The following is a 21,041-nucleotide window of genomic DNA, read 5'->3' on the forward strand; positions in this document are numbered from 1 at the left end:
TTTATCTTTTCCCCTTTCCATCGTGACTTTGGAACTGATGTAACCGCCACTTGACTTGACTGTGACGCAAAATTGGCTTCGCGTGATATTTCAGATGATGTACCCGATGCTTGACAGGTCACCAGTCCACCTCTGACACGCTTCAACCAGGAAAGGTCTCGCTGGGCGAGCCGGTGCGACAAGTCTTCCTTGACAACAAGCGCGTCGGGTTTCTGGATTTATATAAAGTGCCACTTGCGGAAAGCTCAGCTTGACAGTTCGTGGCCATCTTCGGCGGGCCGCGGACAACAGCTTTTGCAAAGAGATCGCGAGGCATCTGCGTCGACCGCTCCCGATTTTCTTGGGGCTAAATTCGAAAATATGGAAAACCAGCATAATATGGCCTCTTAACTCACGATTCACACAACACCAAGCACTTGGCCTCTGGCTGTGGCTCTTCCAGTCCGTTCTTCCCATCCCGGCGCACATGTTCCCTTGCCCTGAGGCTTTGATAATCCATCGCGATTTCCAGGTTCGACAACTCTCAGATCGTGGAAAGCATGCACTACAGGCATAGATTCCCGGAAATGGCCGCACGAAGCGAGTACAACCGTCCTCTGGGCTTGGAGAGGCAGCGCTGGAGAGGTAGTCGTGCACGACTTGAGCTACAATTTGGACACCAGCAAGAAAGAGCGAGAATCAAGCCAAAGCCCAGAGACAGAGCCCAGAGACAGCAACGGATATGGGGAAAGGCAACGAGGGCAGCAACGGAGATCGCAAAGGAGAAGGCAAACAGAGCGAGTGATATCATGATACGTGTGACCAGCTGTTGGCCTTTTCGGCGGCCTTGGGACATAGGGATTTTTACGACACAAATTTTGCCTGGAAGGACTCGTTCGAAAATGCTCAACATGGCAAAAGATTATCACGACGTCAAAAATCGACACAACTCCATGTCTTGAGCTCCTTCTGCCTGCATCGTGATCCCTGTCGCTGCCTCCTTCCTTGGAGTGGCCGGGGTGTGCGCACAGACTGCCTGCCCCCTTAGTCAGCCACTTAACGCGTCCAGCGGCGCGTCATGACCTCACCAGGCGCGTCAACCTTTCGCACTTTTCGACTTCCCTGCATCCAACGACTCCCGCGACCACGACAGCAAAATGGGTATCAAAAACCTCTACCAGATCATCAAGGAGGAGGCTCCCAATGCCATCAAGGAGGGCGAGATCAAGGCCCACTTTGGCCGCAAAGTCGCCATTGATGCGTGCGTCTTCCCCTTCCCTCCCCCGCCGTCGTCGACTGCCCCTCGCTGACTCTGTGTCCAGGTCTATGAGCATCTACTCATTCCTCATCGCCGTGCGATCCGATGGCCAGCAGCTCATGAACGAGAGCGGCGAGACCACCTCGCATCTGATGGGTCTCTTCTACCGCACCCTGCGAATGGTCGACAACGGCATCAAGCCCCTCTATGTCTTCGATGGTGCCCCGCCCAAGCTCAAGTCTGGCGAGCTGGCCAAGCGATTCCAGCGAAAGCAGGAGGCCAACGAGAACCTCGAGGAGGCTAAGGAGACTGGAACGGCCGAAGACGTCGAGAAGTTCTCCAGACGGACGGTCCGCGTCACCCGCGAGCACAATGCCGAGTGCCAGCGCTTGCTCAAGCTGATGGGCATCCCCTTCATCGTCGCCCCGACCGAAGCTGAGGCGCAGTGTGCCGTGCTGGCTCGCGCCGGCAAGGTCTACGCAGCTGCTAGCGAGGATATGGATACCCTTACCTTCGACACACCCATCCTCCTGCGCCACCTGACTTTCAGCGAGCAGCGCAAGGAGCCCATTCAGGAGGTCCACATCGACAAGGTGCTCGAGGGCCTGGGTATGGAGCGTGAGCAGGTTAGTATTCTTCCTCCCCAACACCCTGATATCATTCGCTGACTTGACCCTACAGTTCGTCGATCTCTGCATTCTCCTCGGCTGCGATTACCTTGACCCGATCCCCAAGGTCGGCCCCTCGACCGCCCTGAAGCTCATCCGCGAGCACGGCACTCTGGACAAGCTGGTGGAGGCGATCAAGGAAGACCCCAAGGGCAAATACCAGATTCCCGAGGACTGGCCCTACCAGGACGCTCGCGAGCTCTTCTTCAAGCCTGACGTCCGCCCGGCCGACGACCCGCTATGCGATTTCAAGTGGGAGAAGCCTGATATGGATGGTCTGGTGCAGTTCCTCGTCACCGAGAAGGGATTCTCAGAGGACCGTGTGCGCTCTGCAGGAGCTAGACTGGAGAAGAACCTGAAGAGCAGCCAGCAGGTTCGCCTGGACGGATTCTTCAAGGTGATTCCCAAGACGGAGGAGCAGAAGGCTGACGCCAAGCGCAAGCTGGATGCGAAGAACGAAGAGAAGAAGAAGAAGCAGAAGCTTGAGAAGAAGGAGAAGGCGGCGGCCAAGGCGAAGCCCCGTGGTGCGTAATTGTGGCTGTAAAATATCTCTGGAGGCAGGAATGGCTTGGCGTTTGGCGTACCTAGGTAGCCTTAGTCCGTCACAGACGGCTCGATATCAGTGAAAAGATTGTTCGTTATTTTCGTATCTAAGTTGTATCCTCTAAGCTAGCTTGTGCGTGGTTTTATTCCTGAGTCTTCTTTTTTGCCTTAAAGCCCTGTGATCGTTGTAAAATGATCACCTCCGCTGAAATTGGGGGTGCCGAAGCCAGCGTCTACGTTCATGTCGATCCGATCACCACCAGTCTCCTACTTAATATGCTCCGAGCGGGAGCCTCTTGACTATCGGTGTTGCGAACTTATTGAATCGAAATCAGTGTCTACTATTCTTCCACTTCCTGCCATTCTTGCAGGTCTTATCATCGCACCATAAGACATGCTTCGCCTCGATGTCGTCCTTTGCCCCGTACGATTGTGGCTCCAGCAAATTGTTGGCATGCGCATACCACGGCGTCCCAGTACCGTCTGCATGTACAAGAGCAGCTGTGTGCCTGCTAAGAAACACGAAGCGGTCCTTTCTGGTCCAGACGAAATTTCCACAATAATCTCTACACGTGACTTCGTGTTTGACTGGGTATTTGTCATCTTGGGACAGGAAAACACCCGAGATCCGAGTCGTGCCTTTTCTTTTGCAACCGCGAGCTGGGTGATGCTTGTCTACCCAGTCGATGTTGCGGTCGCATGGCGATATGCCCCCGATTCTTCTGTCGCCTCCGAGACAGACACAAAGGCGCGAGTCAAAAGGCGCGAGAAGTCTCTCGAGAGGAAGGTGCGGGCACAGCATGTCGCCGTATGTCTTCTCAAACTCTCTCAAGCGCTGTAGTAGGAAAAGGTATGTAACACCACGGTCCTCGGGAATCTCAAAGACAGGGAGTGTCCAATCGATCAAGAACATGACCTGAGAACGGTCTCGGTAGTCCGGCCCTGCATTCACTAACGAAACCTTTGGGGGAGTAATGTTATTGCGAGTGCGGATATCCTCCCCCGCGAGCTTGCCAGCAACGGCCTGGCAGACCTGACAAATGACAATATCGTGGTATGTGTGGCGATCCTTTCCGGCTATGCCGATACGATCGACGTATTGTAGGATCAACGGCATAGACACAGTCTCGTGAGGGCAGACTCGGAAGTGCCCCTCCCATGAAACACAGCGAAGGCCGACATACTTCTTTTGACGCTCCTTGTGCGAGAACCAGGATCGAGGATGGTCTCTTCGACAGAAAGAACAGTAGAGCGTCTTGAACTGGAGGCTCCATATGGGACTGACGATCTTTTTCGATTGTGTCTTGGCGATGCACCTATCGCAATACGCCTGGTCTCTTGCCCGTTTCTTAGTCTCTTCATCGTGCTCGAAGCCTTTCAGCCCCTCCTTCTCGATCTCATAGAACAACTTGCCGTCCCGATGGAAATTACGGAAATACTTGCTCTGGTAGATGCGCCAGAATGTGAATGAAACTTGGCGCCACATGTACAAGTCTGGAATGTCGGCCAGCTGCAGGATAAGAAGCAGGATTTCTTCCGGGAGGTGAAGCAGGCGGCTGTTTTTGACGTTGGTTTCAAAAGCGAATTCCCACGGCGGCAAAGAAGTCGTCGGAATCTGCATCAAGCTTCGAAGGTTCGGCCGGAACGGTGGTCGAGGCTCGGCAGTCAAGACAAGAGGCGTGTTGAACAGCGGCGGATGAGCCATAGCTATCGCATGGTGTTTGGGGGCTTTTGCGGTTGAAACGAGGGCTGTATTCGGCTTTTGAGTCTCGGTCTCGCCGTCATCGGCACTCCGTTCGGCGGGTGTTTCTGTTCCCGATGTCGTCGTGAGCCCTGCGGGTTCTGATGGCGCAGCGTTCCGAGGCTGGGAAGTAGCCGAGGTTTCGACGAAATGTGGTGGTACAGATGACGCGGTAGCATGGGATCGGGGAATAAGAGCATGGATAAAAAGGCCTAGAAGAAAACTGACCAGAATCGCGCATATTCCGAGGAAGGTTTGGCGCTCGCATTCCACAACTCCCATATGGGCGATTCGAGTGTTGCACAGCTCCATTGCAGTATTGTTGCCCGGGACAAGCGCAGGACAACAATACGAAGCTGCCTGCGATGGAGGAAGAAGTTGGATGTCTTGAGTCCATGTTACATATTAGGGAAATCACCTTTTATAGATATCTAAACAAGGTTGAAGTGCTTGCTTGAGACCATTAAGTTGCTGAACCTTGTTCGAACGTGCTAAGACTCTGAAAGACCCAAGATGTCTCGGTAGATCGTAAATGAGAGTGGCCTTTGATATTCTGCGGACAACAATGGCTAGCCGGGCGATAGTGACATTGGACGATAGCAGTACTCAGTACAACGACGACAGCGACGACGACGACGATAACGACAAAGACGATGGCCATAATAATAAAACTCAATAGATCGGCCTTGAATATAGCTTCAAGATAGAAAGAATGACTTGACACTGCCGACTTCGTCCTGCACTTTGATACATGAGCCCGGCCAAAGAGGTTGCTTGAGACATGGAGAACAAGAGGTTCATAGATGAAGAACACAATGATAGCTCACAAGTCACTCACAAAGACAACAAGGTATTATCATTAATATTATTGGTCATTATCATCTCTATCTAGAGACCCCTTCGTTCAACTTCTATCGCGATCTATGCTTTTTTCCGGCCAAATTCTAGAGAGCCTTTGACAAAGGAAATAAAAAGGAGACTTGTTTTGTTCCAAGCATATGCAAAATGCTCATGAAGTGATATGGCTCTCTTAAAACAGGAGCATGCCCGCGGCGATGGCTCCAACCAAGCTCATCATCTCGACACGCAGGGCCTTCTGGCCGGCGGTGACCACCGGCGTCGGGCTTGAACCAGGGCTGGTGCCGGTGGCAACGGGTGGCACGGCAGTAGTAGGCTTACCCGGGGTGACAGGGGGCTGGCCGGCCGGCTGGGTTGGCTGTTGAGGGGTTCCCGGGACGCCAGGTTGAGTAGGCTGCTGGGGAGTTCCAGGCACGCCGGGCTGGGTTGGCTGCTGAGGAGTACCGGGAACACCAGGTTGAGAAGGCTGCTGGGGGGTGCCGGGGACACCGGGCTGGGTTGGCTGCTGGGGGGTGCCGGGGACACCGGGCTGGGAAGGCTGCTGAGGAGTTCCCGGGACGGAGGGTTGAGCAGGGGGTTGTCCGGGGATAGTGGGCTGCTGAGGAGTTCCAGGAACGCCGGGCTGAGTAGGCTGTTGAGGGGTGCCAGGGACACCAGGTTGAGAGGGTTGCTGGGGAGTTCCGGGCACAGTAGCACGGGTGGTGAAGCTGGCAGGGGGGATGACACGGGTGTAGCTTGAGGTTTGGACGGTCGTGACGACGCGGCAGCTAGCATCGCAGGTAGTATAAGTTCTGGTCCTGGTGGTCTGGCCTGTGGTGACAATAGGCGGGACGGGGTAGGTTCTGGTGATGGTCTCGCAGGTTCCGTTGAAGCGGCAGCGTGTGGCGGTGGTCACGTACGGCTGAGTCGTAGGAGGAGGGAGGACGATAGGAGGTGTGGGAGTCGTGATGGGGTAGGTGATGGTTGTGACGGGCACACAGGCTCCGTTGGCGTAGCAGGTTGTGACCGTGATGCAAGGCGGGAGGGTGACGATGTTGCAGGTGCCGTTGTAGTTGCATGTCGTCGTGACGGTGGGGGGAGGGATGGTCACGACGGGAGGAGGGAGGGTGATGGTGGGCTGGCCTGTGCCGTTGTTGAACGGAGGGCCGGTGCCGTTGTTAGGAGGAGGCACGGGGGCGACTGTAGGCGGGATCGGGACGAAGGGGATCACGGTCGTCGAGTTTCCGATGACGACTGTGGTCGAAATGAAGGTTTGGTTGGGATCAACCGGGGGCACCGGAAGGGAGGTGTTGACCGCCGGAGGGACGGTGAGGATGGTTGTGTCGGTGGTCGTGGTAAAGGTCGTGGAGAGAGACAAGCCGGGGTCGATGAAGGAGGAAGTTGAAGTGGTGACTGGGATGGTAGTAGCACCAGAAGCGTCCGTGGCTGTGATCACGGTGGTGGATGTCGGCGCGGAGACCGTGACGGTGTCGCTTCCCGGCAAAGTGACCACGGAGGAAACGGTCCCAACGGAGGAGTCGGTTCCCACGGAGACGGTGGAAGATGCCGGAACGGTCACAGTGGTGTCAGTGCCGGAGCCAATGACGGTGGTACCGGCAGGCGTCACGGTGGACACGGTGCCAGGGGTGACGGTGGTAGTCGGGGGGACTACGACGGTGACCTGGGTCGAAGAGGATTGGGCTTGGACGCCAGCCAAGAAGGCCGCGGCGAGGATGAGACGGGACATTGTTAGCGAATGTGGGGTTTCAAACGAAAGACTGCTATGATTGTGATTGTTGTTCTTGTGAATGGTGTTGTGATGATGAGAAGAAAGGAGGCTTGATGGAGCGGCTCATGGGGTCCTGATATATGCATTTCTTTCGATGAGGACTATTCATGTCGAAAGCTTCTTCAAGGGTGAAGACCCGGAAACGGTCAAGGTAGAATCCGCTCGCTTCACAGAGTTCATCAGGAAGGTTCAGCAACATCGCGAAGATGAATCCCGAAGGTCGACGAATGCGGACGGCCATGGCGTGAGATCCGCGTGCGCTCGCCGTTTTGGCGTTCATAATACAGGACGAATGAGGGAAAGCTGCAGCTATCTTTGGTACAACCCACGAGAAGAACACGAGAAGGTCGTGAAAGTTTCTTCTGTTCTTTGCATTCTGCACGCGAGAGCCGGTTCAGCGGGGTCGCATCCAGGAGACGTTGTCGGATCCGGCCTGGGTGTGAGAGATTGTTGCAGGGCCAAGACACTACGCAATAGTTTGAGGGGGTGTGGGTGGAATGTGGAGGCGTCGATCGTGGGAAGAAGCGGCGTTTGAGAGTGGGCGGGAGTGAGACATGCTCATGGCCTTGGAAGCGGAAACACGAGGTTGGCGTTGCAACTAAGAATTCTTGAGCTGGAAAGAAGACATCGTTACGGCAGAAAGTATGCTTATCCGTCTTGATGGGAGTTCACCCGGCACCGGTGCTCGAGAGCGGAGCTTATCTCGTCATCGACTTTGCGGTTCGGATGAACTGGTTCGCGAGAGTCGTTGGCATTCCAGTCACCTCCTGCAATCAGAATTACCGTCCCGTTTCCAAGCAATTGGAGGAGCGGTTTGGGAAAACCGATGCTGTGCCCCTGAATATCACCGATAACAACGACGGGAGCGCTGACGTCGATCTCAACCACATCTGTCCCAGCTCTCGGCAGTCGGGCGAAAGTTTCGAGGAGTTTCTTTCTTCCTACTCCGCTCGGCTCCGAAGATGTTCTTGGTGAGCTGTTTATTGATGCCGATACGAGGTTTTCGGTTTCTTTCATCGCCGCAAACGGACATCGAGCGGAGCCAGTCCGGAATTCGGCCGTGAGAATCGGTCCTTTGCCAACCAGGGGCTCATTAACGCGATCAAGCGCGTGCGGAGCACGAGAAGACCGAGGTAGAACGATGGAGACGTATGGTCATGGTACCCAGGCGAGCGACAGGAAGCTTCCACGGCTTCCGACTACGTCGTCGGATGACTGCTTCGGCAAACCAGAACCGAAGACCCGATCAATTGTCATAGGTGCTATCGCAATGACCACGAGAGGAACATGAGTGGGCTAAAGAGAACGATCTCGTATGATGCAAGTGGACGCGAGGTCTTGCAGCTTTTGATACCTAGATGCGCGAAACTGAATTGAGATCATGTACAGGCCGTCACTGAACTGTCCGCATGAGAGCTTTCCCAAAGACTTAATAACCGGGCAGTGTTAGTTAGGAAGCCGGGCACTATACCCTACAACTTTAAACAACGTACCTAGTATTTCTACAAGGACAGCCGTAGTAGAGAAACCGATAGGGGTAGCGATAAGAATAATGACGGTAGAGATGACGGTAGAGATGACGGTAGAGACGACGATAGAGACGACGATAGAGACGACGATAGAGACGACGATGGAGGACGACGATGGAGGTCGACGATGGAGGTCGACGATAGAGGCGACGATCTTTGTCCAAACTTCGCGGAGACATCGGACTCGGGCGACGTCGTATTGAGCCCAACGACGTTCTGGTTTCGCTGTGGTGTTTTGGCGAAGACCGTAGCAGGCATGGGCAAATAACGAGCGGGAAGAAGACTCCTTGCTTCATGGCGACTATGCTGGCGATGAGACTGCAGACGGAAGAGTCTCCTTCGAGGAACGTACCTCCCCGAACAGCTGGGCAGACGGCTGCAACGGCCCCGGACTCTACCTTAGCTGGATGGATCGCCTCGCCCGTGGGGCTCGTGATACAATAGTTGGTGCGATGGGATCTGAGAATTCAATCCAGTATGGACCTCAGAACTCTCACAGAAGCCAGCAGTGTATACGATGTATGTCTGGCAGCACTCAAAGGTACGCCGAGCACGGCATACAGCTGAGTGGTCAGATGATAGACGACCCGAGGGCTGACCAACCTTGTTTTATTCGTATCATATGAGACACAGAAAAGTAATTAGGGTTCCTGGAAGACTATGTGGTTATTTGTGTTTGTACTCGATAGACTTGTGGAAGCTTCAAGAGAAAACAAACATTTGTTGGTGTCAAACATGTTATGTGCGGAGGTGAAAAACAGTTTCACCTTCTAAATCGAATAAAGAAGGCGAGAAGTGTGAAGTCTGACGGGTCTTGCCTTGGTAGTTGAAGTTTGGCAGCTGCGGCTCCCTCAATTTCCAATCGAGGACGAAGGAAAGCACACGCGCCTTCTGTATTTGGAGCTCCTTCTTCAAAAAGCAGCAAAACCATTCGAAAGGAAAATCTCCCCCCCCCCCCCTCTCTCTACCTCTTTCTCCCTTCTTCTTTCACAAACGAGGCCTCGCCCAAACCTCCAGGGCCGCAACCTCAACAACTACCATCCCAGGGGAGGCCTTCGACCTCCGCACCCAAATTCGTCACATTTCATCTTTCTAGACTCCACGATTTCTTCCGTTTTCAAACCACCCGAAGTACTTGGTTCCGGGTTTGCGCCACGTGGACGGCCGAATTGCTCTTCCTTCAAACCTCATCTCGAGTCCTCCACCAGCCTCTTGTGGCTTCACCACAATACGACACCTTCCGAAAAGCATCTCAACCCGACCGGACCCTCCAATCTCACCTTGAATTTCCATCCATTGGTAAGCCTGTTTCGCACATCTCCCAACCAAGCTCACCTCTGCAATCCCATCCGCCAGAAGTCTCATCCCGGCGAATTACTCGAGGTTCCCCGACCAAATCACTCTCCGAATTATGAACGATCTCGTCACACCTCACGTTTCAAAACTTTTCTTTCTTTCACTCAAGTTCATCTCATGGCAGCTCACCTGCATTCTCTTGATCCGCCAACCGGAAGCCTGCAAACGACCCTTCAACAAATTCTCCCTCCACCCCAGAAGCGGCACAATATTCAAAAGAGAACCAAACCCATACTTCAATCCCCCAGAAATTACTCAGCCCAATCTTCAACCTGATCTCTATTCTACACAACAACGGTTCTTTTATTACAGCTCAACTTAACTGATCATCTCTAGGCATACTTTGTTTTGGAAGCCCCATTCTCCATCTCCGACCAACTGAGCAAGATGGCAAACAAGACTCAATCTCCTGGACAGTTGTCCTCCGACACGTATTATCCCGATGAGTCGCACGCGGTCTCCACTGCCGCCGCCGATGTTGATGAAACTGCCCCTGTCAGCAACGCAGCCACTCTTTCCACAGCAAACTCCGAAGAGCAGACTGAACCATTTTCGACCTTTCATCTGTTTCCACGCCTCCCTCCTGAGATCAAGAACATGATACTCGAGTCAGCCGTCAACTATTCCCCGGCCGTAGTGCATGCGCGATGTATACTTCGCGGGCCAGGAGCCAATTCGTCGACTGGCGGCGTGGTGAAATTTCAAGCGAGCCACTTCACCAAGACTTCAGAATTCAATGAGCTTATGAAGCTTGGCGGCGCAATTCCAGACTTCAAGTCTTTCATTGAGCACAAATTCGGCGCCAAGTTCGAATCCCTCAGAGGAAACGTCCACCTCGCTTTGCGCGGCAACCAAGATATTCTCGCCTTGGACATGCGACTAGGCGTAGTGATTATGAGTTGGGGGGTTCGTGCGACTGAACTATCCCGTCGTTATAATGCCTATGGAATCCACGAGCCAGGCATTCGCAACATCGGCATTTACTTCAACGATCAGAAATGCAAAAGTCTGGAATGCAGGGTTAGATGTTGGCCCCATGTGACCAACGACAGCCGCGAACATTTGAATGTGCCCTTCTGCTCCTTCGAGCTTGCCATGTTTTCCAAGAACTTCTCTCACATTCAGAATGTCTTTGTGTTCGTTACTCTGAAACCAAATCATTTCGTCAGACATCAGACCACCGGAGTCACAATTGACGAGGTGAAGGAATGGGTTCGACAGAGGCAAGGTATGTTTGCATCTTCAAACAGCTCTACGATTGCCAAAACTTTTATCCCTTTTACAAAGACTGACATCGCTTTCTAGGTGAGGCACGCCAGCAAAACTTGGCGGTATTCCACGATCAGCAGCGGACGTGGGTTGAGATCGAGAACGTCAAAGGTGTGAACGACCAGCTGGTCAATTCCATCACAGCAGTCTTCAAGCTACTCAAGCAGACCAAGGATGTGTTCAACATGCGCCATTCAAACATCAAAGACAGCGCCGTTCCGCGTCAAGACGTTTGTTTCCGTGTCCTGGCTTCCAATTTCTACATGAAGTAGACGCCGACGGTAGTTTTTGATGCGGAGTACACGAACGCAGCAACGTCAGCGCATCGTTGTCATTTACGGCAATCTGAGAGGGTTGGGAGGGTTGCTTTCGAACTGGCACACGGTTGCCATGGTTTTTATTTTTGGACTCGGTCATAATGAGATATGGACTTGCGGTAATCGGGGAAGAGTTTGGCATGGAAAGCATTTACTAGCTGGAGGTATTCGCAGATGCAGAAAATGAGATTCTTTGTGCTTTCGATGCTCACATACTGTGACAAATAAGACGTTTGTGCGTGGCTTTTGCTGCGTCGAATGGAACACCTCGTCAGTAGTAGCGAAGAGTAAGCGGTGACTTTGGGAAGCCTGTCATTTAAAGGGCGAAGACTGAACGCGAATGTTCAAGATTGACAGTGGCCACATCTCATCCCGTCAGCGAGAAATGCGAGGGTTTAGCTCCTGCATCAGATGGAGCGACACCGTTCGGATGCATTCCGTTCCCTCGGAAGTCATGCCGATCGGCGGGCCTGCGTGAGCAAAGATATCTCAGGCGGCGCCCCTTATCACATGGAAGCTCAATTTCTTCAGCAGACGGCGCTGCAGTGCTGACACAGAGACTAATTTACAGTGGGTGTCTCGGCGCGGCATCGGAGGTGATTCGCTAAAACCGAAGCGGATTGACTAATTTGGACGGCGACATCGTCCGATGCCAGAGCGATAACTGACCGAATCGAACCTTGCTCATCCTTCGCGACGTCACCGAGTTGTTATAATATGTAAGTTGCGTCTGAGCCACTGATACATATAATTGTGTGTATGATCATCTTCATGAACTTCAAGAGGACCAGCAGCCTGTGATGCATCTGAGCCCTCAAAAGCGACCATGACAACCGCGAGCAACCGCCCTATCGCCGGGCCTCAATGGCTCATAAACCTCGTGGACGCCTTTGAGGCGATAAAGCTGGTTTGTGTCCCAATCGCGTCAAAAGACTTTGCTTCGCGGGTTTTTAACACTATTGGTAGGCTATACTTCAGTCTGCCCCAAAACTCCTCATCTCATGGCTCTACGTCCCCTTCGGCATCATGGCCATGCTCGCCGCATGCTTCGGCGTTAGCGTCATCTTCCAGACCGTCGGCGTCTCGTTCCCAGCTTCCGTCGCCTGTCTCATTCTGCTGTTCTTCGGCTTGCTCCTGTCGGAATTGGTTCTTGGAAACCACAAAACAAAGGCTATAGTCGCAGTCATTGACGTGCCGGTAAGCATCTCACTACTCACTGCGATCACCGCAACTAACTCCGGCAGGCTGGTTGGTCCCTCCGATGGATCAACGTCTTCTTCACTCCCTCCTTCATCATGCTCCCTCTCAGTCCTTCTATTGGAATCATCGAGGTCATGAAAATCATCGCCGTCTTCAGTGAGAAACCCAAACCCCTCGCAACAGAAGCTCCTAACGCCCCCCCCAGTCATCGGCTTCGTCATCATGATGGCCCTCGCCGCCTACCTCACCCGCGGCCTCCAACTCCTCCTCGGATCCTCCAAACGCGCTCTCACTGAACGTGCAGAAGAGATGGGCAACGAGACCGACGAGATCCCGCTCGCCGACACCCCTCCGCGCACCGATTCGACCCCAGGATCGCGAACCATCTCCGCCGCGCCGTCCTCTTTATCCCTCAACACCATCGCGCCGCCGCCCACCTCTCAAAACGCGACTCACAACTTTCTTCCAGCCACGAACAGCCCTCTCCGAGCTTCCGACAACGAAGATGAGACTCTCACAGTCCAGAATACGTCTCTCCCTCCCCAAGTCCCTCTGCCAATGCCGCGCGCCCAGCTCTGGGCGGCTTGGATCTGCGCTCATCTCGACGTCACCATCTACGCTGCCATCTTCCTTTTCGTCGGCTTCCCAGTATACTACGCGACAGGATACGGCATGCCTCTCCATCTGAGCCTCATCATTCTCATCTATATGGCCGCCGCCTCGATCCCAGCAAACTGGCGCCAGTACCTCCACCCCGTGCTCGTTTCCTCGCTCTTCTCCGTCCTCAGTATCTGGACTTTGGCGGCGATCCGAGGCGACAGCTTGCCGACAACCTTACAATCTTTCCGAACAGGCGCGAATTACACGTACCTATGGCTCCACACCCACTCTGGCCGTCTCCCGGGCGCTGGAGATATGTTCAGCACCGTCCTGGATGCGAGCATCGTGTCGCTTGCGTTGCCAATGTACCAATACCGCCGCGAGCTGAAGCAGCACTTCGTCGCGATCGTCCTGCCCAACATCGTAATGTCCATTGGCTGTCTGTTCTCGTACCCCAAGATCTGCTACGCCATCGGGATCAGCGCAGAGAGATCCCTAGCGTTTGCATCTCGCAGCTTGACGCTCGCCCTTGCCCTTCCTGCGACGGAGAATCTGGGAGGTGACTCGAACACGGTAGCTGCGATTGCCATTATGAGCGGCATTGTCGGCGTGCTTGTTGGACAGCGGATGCTGGGATGGTTCAAAATTCCCGAAGGTCAGAAGCCCGGTTTCTGTGAGTGGATGAAAGGACTAACGTTCAAACAGATGACTATATTACGCGCGGAGTCACGCTCGGCGCCAACTCATCGGCGATCGCAACGGCCCTGCTTCTCCGGACTGACCCTCGTGCGGCTGCGTTGTCGAGTTTGTCTATGAGCTTGTTCGGCACCATCACCGTTTTGTTCACGTCCATACCGCCAATTGCGAGCGTCATCAAATCTCTGGTCACTTAATCTTTAGTAAAATTTGTACAAATAGTGAAGCGAAAGAGCCTTCGCCGAGCCGGCAAAACCATCGGAGAACCTCACGCCCGTTACGCCGGGATGCTCGGTGCCATCGTCTTCCAGAATTCGCATCTAGACCCGCGTCCGCCCTCCCACGAATCTGCAGGCACGACAGCAATCGCGTTCACCTGTCCGGGTGCTTGGAACTGCGTCACGGTTACACCCCACTGGGTGGTGAACTGATACGGTACGCCGCCCGTCTGGTTAAGATTCAACTGCTTCGGCTCCGTCTCTGTCCAAACAGGCCACTGGCTCGCCCCATTCGTCGCACTAGCCTCAGCGCTCGATGCACCGTTCGCCTCTTCATTGCTGATAGACGGGTCATTCTTCGTAACGAAGTTGCCCCAGATCTTTCGGAAGGCGAGAACGAACTCCGGCCCTTGGTTCAGGGTCGCCGGCCCAAAGTATGCGGGGACATCAGAGGTGTGCCAGGCAAAGGGGACAGAGTATTGGTAGTGCCAGGCAGACTTGAGGCCTGTGAAGGCGGAGGAGAGCCAGTAGCTCGGGCAGACGAACGTTTGCTCGGCATATATGTTCTGGGTCTCACGTCAGCGCATTGCTTTCGGCGGGATACGAACGAATTTACGATGGCTTGCTGCAGTGGTCCCGCCCCGGCTTGGCTAATGTCAAGGGCCGTGAGACCCGTCAGCCCGTTTGTTTCGAAGCGGGTGTCGTTTGCTCCGGTCTTGGTCGGGTTCTTTGCTACGATGTCGTCGATCTGTGCCCCTGAAAGGTTGGGAAACGAAAGTTTAAGCCAAGCTGTGAGATCGGAGTTGCTGGCAATGTTGGGAGGTACGAAGAGAGGGCCTTCATTGGCGTTGTTCTGTCGCTCTACTGTCAGTCATGATCACATATCAACTACGGATCAACCAACTTACCCCGACAAGAAGGCGTTCGCCGTTAACTTTCTTCTGTGTCAACTGCTCACTGGCCAGGCCCTTGATGTATACCCCATCAGTGACCGGGGAGAAAGCCCTAGATATCTCGATTAGCAAATGAAATCATTCAAGGCAGTATCAAGAGACATACCATCGGCCATAAGTCTGCTCGGCAGTGGTGTTTGCGCTAGCTTCTTGAAGAATCATGCTATCCTTTCCTCGGAGGCATTCGAGAATGTCCGCTTCCGAAGAGCAACCCGCCTTCTCTGCGAAAGATTGATACCTCTGAGTTGGGAACTCGGCGTCGAACCCATACTGAAACGGGAGGTACGGTGAAGCCGCAATGCCCTGGTCCTTTAGTCAGCTGTTGAACTCATGGCAGCACGGCCTTGATCACTCACGTTTGTGAAAAACAGCGAACCAAGGCTGCCGTCCACCGCTAGCGCATGATACATCACCGAACCTGCTCCGGCCGACTCGCCGGTAATCGTAATCCTTTTGCGATCTCCGCCGAATTTGCAGGCGTGCTTTTGGATCCAAGCAAGAGCAAGCGCCTGGTCCAACAATCCTGCGTTGACCACGCCTCGAGATTTGATATCAGCAGAAGACAGGAAGCCGAAAGCACCGAGCTGTTGGCGGTTAGTCTTGCACAGTAACCTCAAGACTCAATGACTGGAAAGCTTACGCGATATTGGATAGACACCACCACGAACCCATTGTCGTTCGCGTTGAGAATTTCCGACATATCCTGCCGTCCATCACCAAAGCCGTATCCGCCACCATGAATCCAAACCATCACTGGCAGGTCTTGAGCCCCAGCCGGCGCATAGACGTTCAGGAAAAGGCAGTCTTCGGAGCCGGGGATGAACGGTGCTGCCGGCACGGCAGGGTAGTTTTGCGGGCAGAAGGGACCGAATTCGGTCGCCGGTGTTGTCCCATTGGAGAATTCGGGAGACGGTGGTTGAGGAGGTTGCCAGCGAAGGGCGCCTGTCGGCGGCGCTGCGTACCGGATGCTGAAAATGGTCAGCCATAGCTCACCCTGATTGCAGAAAGTGAACTTGCCCTTTCCAGATGTTCAGCCCACTTGTCGCATTACTGTAGCCTTCATACTTGGCATACCCAAGGTCCACCGCAAGGGCACTCTGCTGACACGAGACGTTCGGGGACCGTTTCTCGATGGCTTGTGTCGATGCAATCAGCTCAGAAAGGAACGTTGAGGCGGCATCTTCACCCCTCGCAAACGACGGCGCGCCAGAGCACAAAGGCAGCGACGCCAGCGAAAGCGCAAAGAACCCGAAAGACTTCATCTCAACTTCAACCCTGTCGGTACCGAAAAGCAAATAAACAGCCAAGAGCAAAAGAAATAGCGCGGGAAGCAGCCTTAAAGCAAATCTAGAGTCCCGCATTTTTAACGAAGCGGCAACGTGCCGGACAGCACCTGGATACGACGTCAAGCCTAATGGCCCTTGAGCGTGGCTTTTGTCATTTAGTTTAATTTGCAGGTTCTCCGCGTGTCCGGCCCCGGGGCGAGATCCTCGTGTTCCTTGCATGCGGGAGCAAGGCACGGGCCCAATCGGTTGGAGTAGTCCAGGCTTTCCGGCGGCCTGAGAGTGGTGTTCTTGCCGTTTAAAGACGGAGAGATGCAGTAAGATACCCGCGGGGAGAGGGGATGTCATGTCAGCGTTACATCGCTGCTGATGCCGGGTTCCTCAGTGAGGGGGCATTGTGGAGGGGTGTTGCTGGATGGTTGAGTAAGTTGGGACGGCATATGGGGTTTGCAGGGTTGGCAAACTACACGATTCATGGTTTCCCTGTTTTAACATCAAGTTGATTATTGATCTTAAGGGGCAATTGGCACGGAGTATATTGGTGCTTATAGCCCGCTAACCTATCTTCTTTACAAATAAGACTCAAATTGGTTCCGGTGCCTATTTAGATGTTACTTGCATGTTGTCATGTGATGGCATTGTTCAACATACTTTCGGCCAGCTTTTCAGCCAAAGAAGTCATGGTGTTCGTCTGAAGTCACGCACCCCCTAATCTTATATTCTTGGCTATACGAGTAGCTGCACATGAATATTGGCACCCGGCAGTGATATTCGTTATCGCCTTGATCATTCCTTGACATTTTCGCTGTTCAGGTTGGATTACCTGTCACCAACGGTAAACCAGCTTCGCCGGACGGTTGGATTTGCATCATATTCAAGGTCCGCATTGAAAGAGAAGCCTAGCTGTCATCCCCGCTACATATTCTCTAGAGTTTTGCTAGTCGGGCAGTGCTTTCTGGCTATCCGGGCATTGTCCACACACACGTATGTAATCCGTAGCCTATTTCTAAAGCGACTATATTCTAATTCTCACTTTCGTAGTTATTACTATATACTATTATTATCGTCGTCGTCGTCGTCGTTGTCGTAGTTATTATTATCGTCGTCGTCGTCGTCGTTGTCGTAGTTATTATTATCGTCGTCGTCGTCGTCGTCGTCGTCGTCGTCGTCGTCGTCGTCGTCGTCGTCGTCGTTATTGTTATCGTTATCGTTATCCTTATTACTACTTCTATCGCTCTCTCTACAATCACGAATCATAGGGGACACTGCCCGGATAGCCAAACTCATTCTCTATTGTGCTGATGATCCACCCCATTCCGATAAAATTGACTTTTCTTCATTGGACAGATGTCATCTGCATGTCATAAGAGCCAAGACCCAGCTAAGCAAAAGAAGCGGCTGATTTGCTGGAGTACGAAAATGGTCCCGATAACCGATTGGTCAGGCAAGACTCGGGCTTTCAGCCGCACTAGGTGAAAGGGGAGGGAGCAACACCTGACATTGCAATCAACATCACAGCCTGTAAACTTGAGCCAAAATCTCTGCGAGTTCTTAGTTGCCATCATGGGCTCAATCGTATCATCTGTCGAGAATCAACAAGCTCCATCTCAACACCTTCTAGAAGCTAGTCCCCTCGCGTTCAAGCCGGTTCTGCTCAGTGCGCTGTTGAAATGGTGTGAGCGGGTCCAAAATGACGCTGGCCAGGTCTGGCATCGTGGCTGCAAAATGAGCCTGGAGAATGAAGACATATGGAGACAAGAGATGGAAAATGGCTGCCCGTTCTGCACTCTCCTTTACGAAGCTGTTAGGAAGCTCTACGGAGACTATTTGACTGAGGGCCGGTCCCTCAAATGGACGGTTCCCTATCCACGTACGCCGGAGGCCATCCGCGATGACGGTGGAAACTCGATTTACTTTTGTGTCCCTGATGGTAGGTGCATCATTCGCGGCGCATAAGAGAGGTTGCATCACTGGTGACTACTTGCTAATACTTCTGGCAGACGGCGATCTGGCTCTTCGTTTGCGAAGGTTCCCCAACTTGTGGCGTGGCAAAGGGCCCTCGGGCGATGTGAAGCCCATCCTTCGCAATACAGCCTCGGAAGATACACTACAGACGATCACGGGCTGGATCAATGAGTGCACTTCTACCCATCCTCTTTGCAGCAATGCCGACATCGCCCGGTTACCGACACGGGTCATTGACGTTGGATCGGGGGAAGACAACATACGCCTGCAAGAGACAGGACAGTCCACGGGGGTGTATGCATGCTTGAGTCATCCGTGGGGCAAACGGCCTTTGGTGCGCACGCTCAAAGATAACTTCTCCCAGTTCAAGAGTGGAATTCCCTGGTCAACACTTCCGCGGACGTTCCAAGACGCCATCGACTTCACCCGCAGGCTCGGTCTGCAATACATATGGATCGACTCCCTCTGCATCATTCAAGATGATTCCCTGGACTGGCAAAAAGAAGCAGCTCAGATGGCAAACATCTACCAGCATGCCTACGTCACATTGGCAGCTTCTAAGGCGACCGACTCTAGTCGGGGGCTCTACACCTCGTCCCCAGACCCAAAGTACCAGGCCCAACAGCTTTCGCTTGTCAATGATGTTGATGACACAGATTTCCCGCTACAAGTCTGCTCTGATCTCCTTCATATAGATGGCTTCTTCGACTTCTTTCCCATTTCTCGACGGGCTTGGGTGTATCAAGAACGGCTACTTTCCGCGAGAGTCGTGCACTTTGCCGGCGCGGAGGTCAATTGGGAGTGCAATTCAGCGAGAAACTGCGAGTGCGGCCAAATTTCGTCAGGGGCGAGCGTCTTGCCCGACAAGATTCATTTTGCCGGCAGCTTAGCAGAGTTGAACGGGAAGTTCAAAGGGAAACGCCGAGAGCTTGCAGAAGCGACCAGCGACACCACCGACATAACAACTGATTACAGCAAGTTTTCGAGCTCGCTCCTTCAATCGCCTCAATGGGGTCAAAGCGTGAAGGCTTGGAGACAGGCGGTAAAACAATACGCACAACTTAACTTGACCTTTTCAAAGGACAGGTTCCCTGCTCTCGCTGGTATTGCCAAGATGTGGAACCCACAATATCAGGACCAATACTTCGCTGGACTTTGGAGAGATTCCATTCATCTGGATCTGCTCTGGCTTGTGTACAAGCCTGGACGGAGGCCCGATGAGTGGAGAGCTCCCACATGGTCATGGGCTTCTCTCGAACATGAACACCAAGAATTTCTTCGTTTCGACTCGGATTTCGATTGTCTAAACTCGGGGAAAGGAAGTTGGTTCTCTCTGGGCAAGACAGGGACCGAAGATTATGCCCCTGTTGCAGAGGTCTTGGAAGCTGTGTGTGTTCCTGCTGGTATTGATCCTACTGGAGAGCTTAGCTCCGCGCATCTCTTGCTGTCGACCAACGCTCTCCATGGAACTCTTGTTAAGTGGCCTGGAGTCTTCGTTGAATACGGATGCAGTCCAATTTGGCTTGTAATTGGAGACATGTGGGTTGCTCAAGGTGACACACATACTCGGGGATTTCAGTTGGATACACCGATTACCAACACACCAGGACCATGGTCGATGCCTGTTCAGATCATCCGTATCACGGATTTCGGCTTGAAGACCGGTAATTTTCCTGAGATGGCGTGTCTCGTCATTCGGGAGAAAGGTTCAGCGATGACTGGCGAGGCTGAGTATGAGCGAATTGGGTACGTGCGTTTCGTTGAGCGTGGATTCTCTCCGGGCTTTACAATCTCGGCAGAGCATACAAACTCAGAGCCTAGCATGAGGAGCTGGACTACCAGACACCAGCGTGATGTTCGTGAAATTCGTGCTGGAGCAGGCGACGGGGAAAAGACTGCCTTGGAACGGCTCACGAACCTTTTTCAGGGATCAGGACGTCACATATTCAAACTTATATAATGCTTAGAACGAAGAGCATTGATCTTAGATCGGGGGGAAAAGACTTCGTTCCACTGCCTATGTTGAGAAATCCTTCCCCGAAGTAGACTTGTCGCGGAGTCGCATTCATCTAGCCTAAAGCTAATACAATTCCCTGCTGGACCATGCATTCGAGCCATGTCACTCTCCCTCCACCATCTCGAACATGCCACACATGCCTAGTAAGTTCCATCGCATTCTTGTAAGTTGGGATTCTTGTGAATGATAACAGATGTTGGTGCGTCTGTTCGACCACCAGTCTTTGGTCTTGGCAACTTGATTGGAGCTCCGATCCGGCAATAACTAACAACGGTCCCACGCAATTAAGCAAAGTATCTTTCTGTGGGATATCTTCAATGGTTCCAATAACGTTGTGGACCTTCTCGTTGAGCATCCATGAGTCGATGGAATCCAAGGGTTCACACACGCTTCGCGCTTGGTAGAGCATTATATCTCCCATGCTTCTGTACCCTTCACTCAGTCGTTCTAGTTGAGAAACAGAAGAGCACCCTTCCGAGGACTTCCATTCCAGGAGTCGTTTTCTCAGATCTTGGTCTCGCCTCATGGACCATTCCTTGCATTCCACAACGGCGCGGTAATACTGCCCTATTTCCGTGATAATGGGACACAGCGTGGTCGCGATTCCTGTGACAGGGTGGATCAATGTGCTGAAGGGCGGCTTGTGGGCAAGGGAAAGGACCCTCTGGTCCGGCGTTCCCTGAATCGATGCAGGAACCAAATAAGATGAGAAGCACTCGCAGTATGTGTACATGCCCAACACATAAAAAGCGAACTCATCGGTTGCGTGCAAGTTAGCCACCATACGCATTAACTCCGTACAGCCAGAAAGAAACTCCATTTC

At 53.1% G+C, this 21,041-nt stretch overlaps 7 protein-coding genes across 7 annotated transcripts; 4 read left to right on the plus strand and 3 right to left on the minus strand.

Moving 5' to 3' along the window:
• Positions 1–1,136: 1,136 nt before the first annotated feature.
• Positions 1,137–2,437, plus strand: dnr-8 (Flap endonuclease 1; the record flags this gene model as incomplete). The annotated part of the gene is made up of 3 exons (XM_036640936.1): positions 1,137–1,240; positions 1,302–1,863; positions 1,919–2,437. The coding sequence occupies 3 exons, from the start codon at positions 1,137–1,139 to the stop codon at positions 2,435–2,437; spliced, it is 1,185 nt and encodes a 394-aa protein (XP_036493720.1).
• A 342-nt stretch (positions 2,438–2,779) lies between these two features.
• CGCS363_v009088 (uncharacterized protein) lies at positions 2,780–4,471 on the minus strand (the record flags this gene model as incomplete). The annotated part of the gene is made up of 1 exon (XM_036640937.1): positions 2,780–4,471. The coding sequence occupies one exon, from the start codon at positions 4,469–4,471 to the stop codon at positions 2,780–2,782; it is 1,692 nt and encodes a 563-aa protein (XP_036493723.1).
• Positions 4,472–5,219: 748 nt separating this feature from the next.
• CGCS363_v009089 (Accumulation-associated protein) lies at positions 5,220–6,773 on the minus strand (the record flags this gene model as incomplete). The annotated part of the gene is made up of 1 exon (XM_036640938.1): positions 5,220–6,773. The coding sequence occupies one exon, from the start codon at positions 6,771–6,773 to the stop codon at positions 5,220–5,222; it is 1,554 nt and encodes a 517-aa protein (XP_036493722.1).
• Positions 6,774–10,087: 3,314 nt separating this feature from the next.
• On the plus strand, positions 10,088–11,241 carry CGCS363_v009090 (uncharacterized protein; the record flags this gene model as incomplete). Its single annotated transcript, XM_036640939.1, has 2 exons — positions 10,088–10,928; positions 11,006–11,241. 2 exons carry the CDS (start codon positions 10,088–10,090, stop codon positions 11,239–11,241), a joined length of 1,077 nt encoding a protein of 358 aa, XP_036493115.1.
• An 871-nt stretch (positions 11,242–12,112) lies between these two features.
• CGCS363_v009091 (Plastidal glycolate/glycerate translocator 1) lies at positions 12,113–13,979 on the plus strand (the record flags this gene model as incomplete). The annotated part of the gene is made up of 5 exons (XM_036640940.1): positions 12,113–12,193; positions 12,253–12,483; positions 12,531–12,642; positions 12,692–13,741; positions 13,792–13,979. 5 exons carry the CDS (start codon positions 12,113–12,115, stop codon positions 13,977–13,979), a joined length of 1,662 nt encoding a protein of 553 aa, XP_036493103.1.
• An 80-nt stretch (positions 13,980–14,059) lies between these two features.
• On the minus strand, positions 14,060–16,215 carry LIP1-9 (Lipase 1; the record flags this gene model as incomplete). Its single annotated transcript, XM_036640941.1, has 7 exons — positions 14,060–14,566; positions 14,617–14,853; positions 14,909–15,005; positions 15,060–15,256; positions 15,310–15,537; positions 15,594–15,921; positions 16,019–16,215. 7 exons carry the CDS (start codon positions 16,213–16,215, stop codon positions 14,060–14,062), a joined length of 1,791 nt encoding a protein of 596 aa, XP_036493113.1.
• A 1,746-nt stretch (positions 16,216–17,961) lies between these two features.
• On the plus strand, positions 17,962–20,168 carry CGCS363_v009093 (uncharacterized protein; the record flags this gene model as incomplete). The annotated part of the gene is made up of 3 exons (XM_036640942.1): positions 17,962–18,166; positions 18,237–19,947; positions 20,129–20,168. The coding sequence occupies 3 exons, from the start codon at positions 17,962–17,964 to the stop codon at positions 20,166–20,168; spliced, it is 1,956 nt and encodes a 651-aa protein (XP_036493114.1).
• Positions 20,169–21,041: the final 873 nt, after the last annotated feature.

The sequence above is a fragment of the Colletotrichum siamense genome, assembly GCF_013390195.1.
Source record: "Colletotrichum siamense strain Cg363 chromosome Unknown KSG_Cg363_contig06, whole genome shotgun sequence".
Lineage (NCBI taxonomy): Eukaryota > Fungi > Ascomycota > Sordariomycetes > Glomerellales > Glomerellaceae > Colletotrichum > Colletotrichum siamense.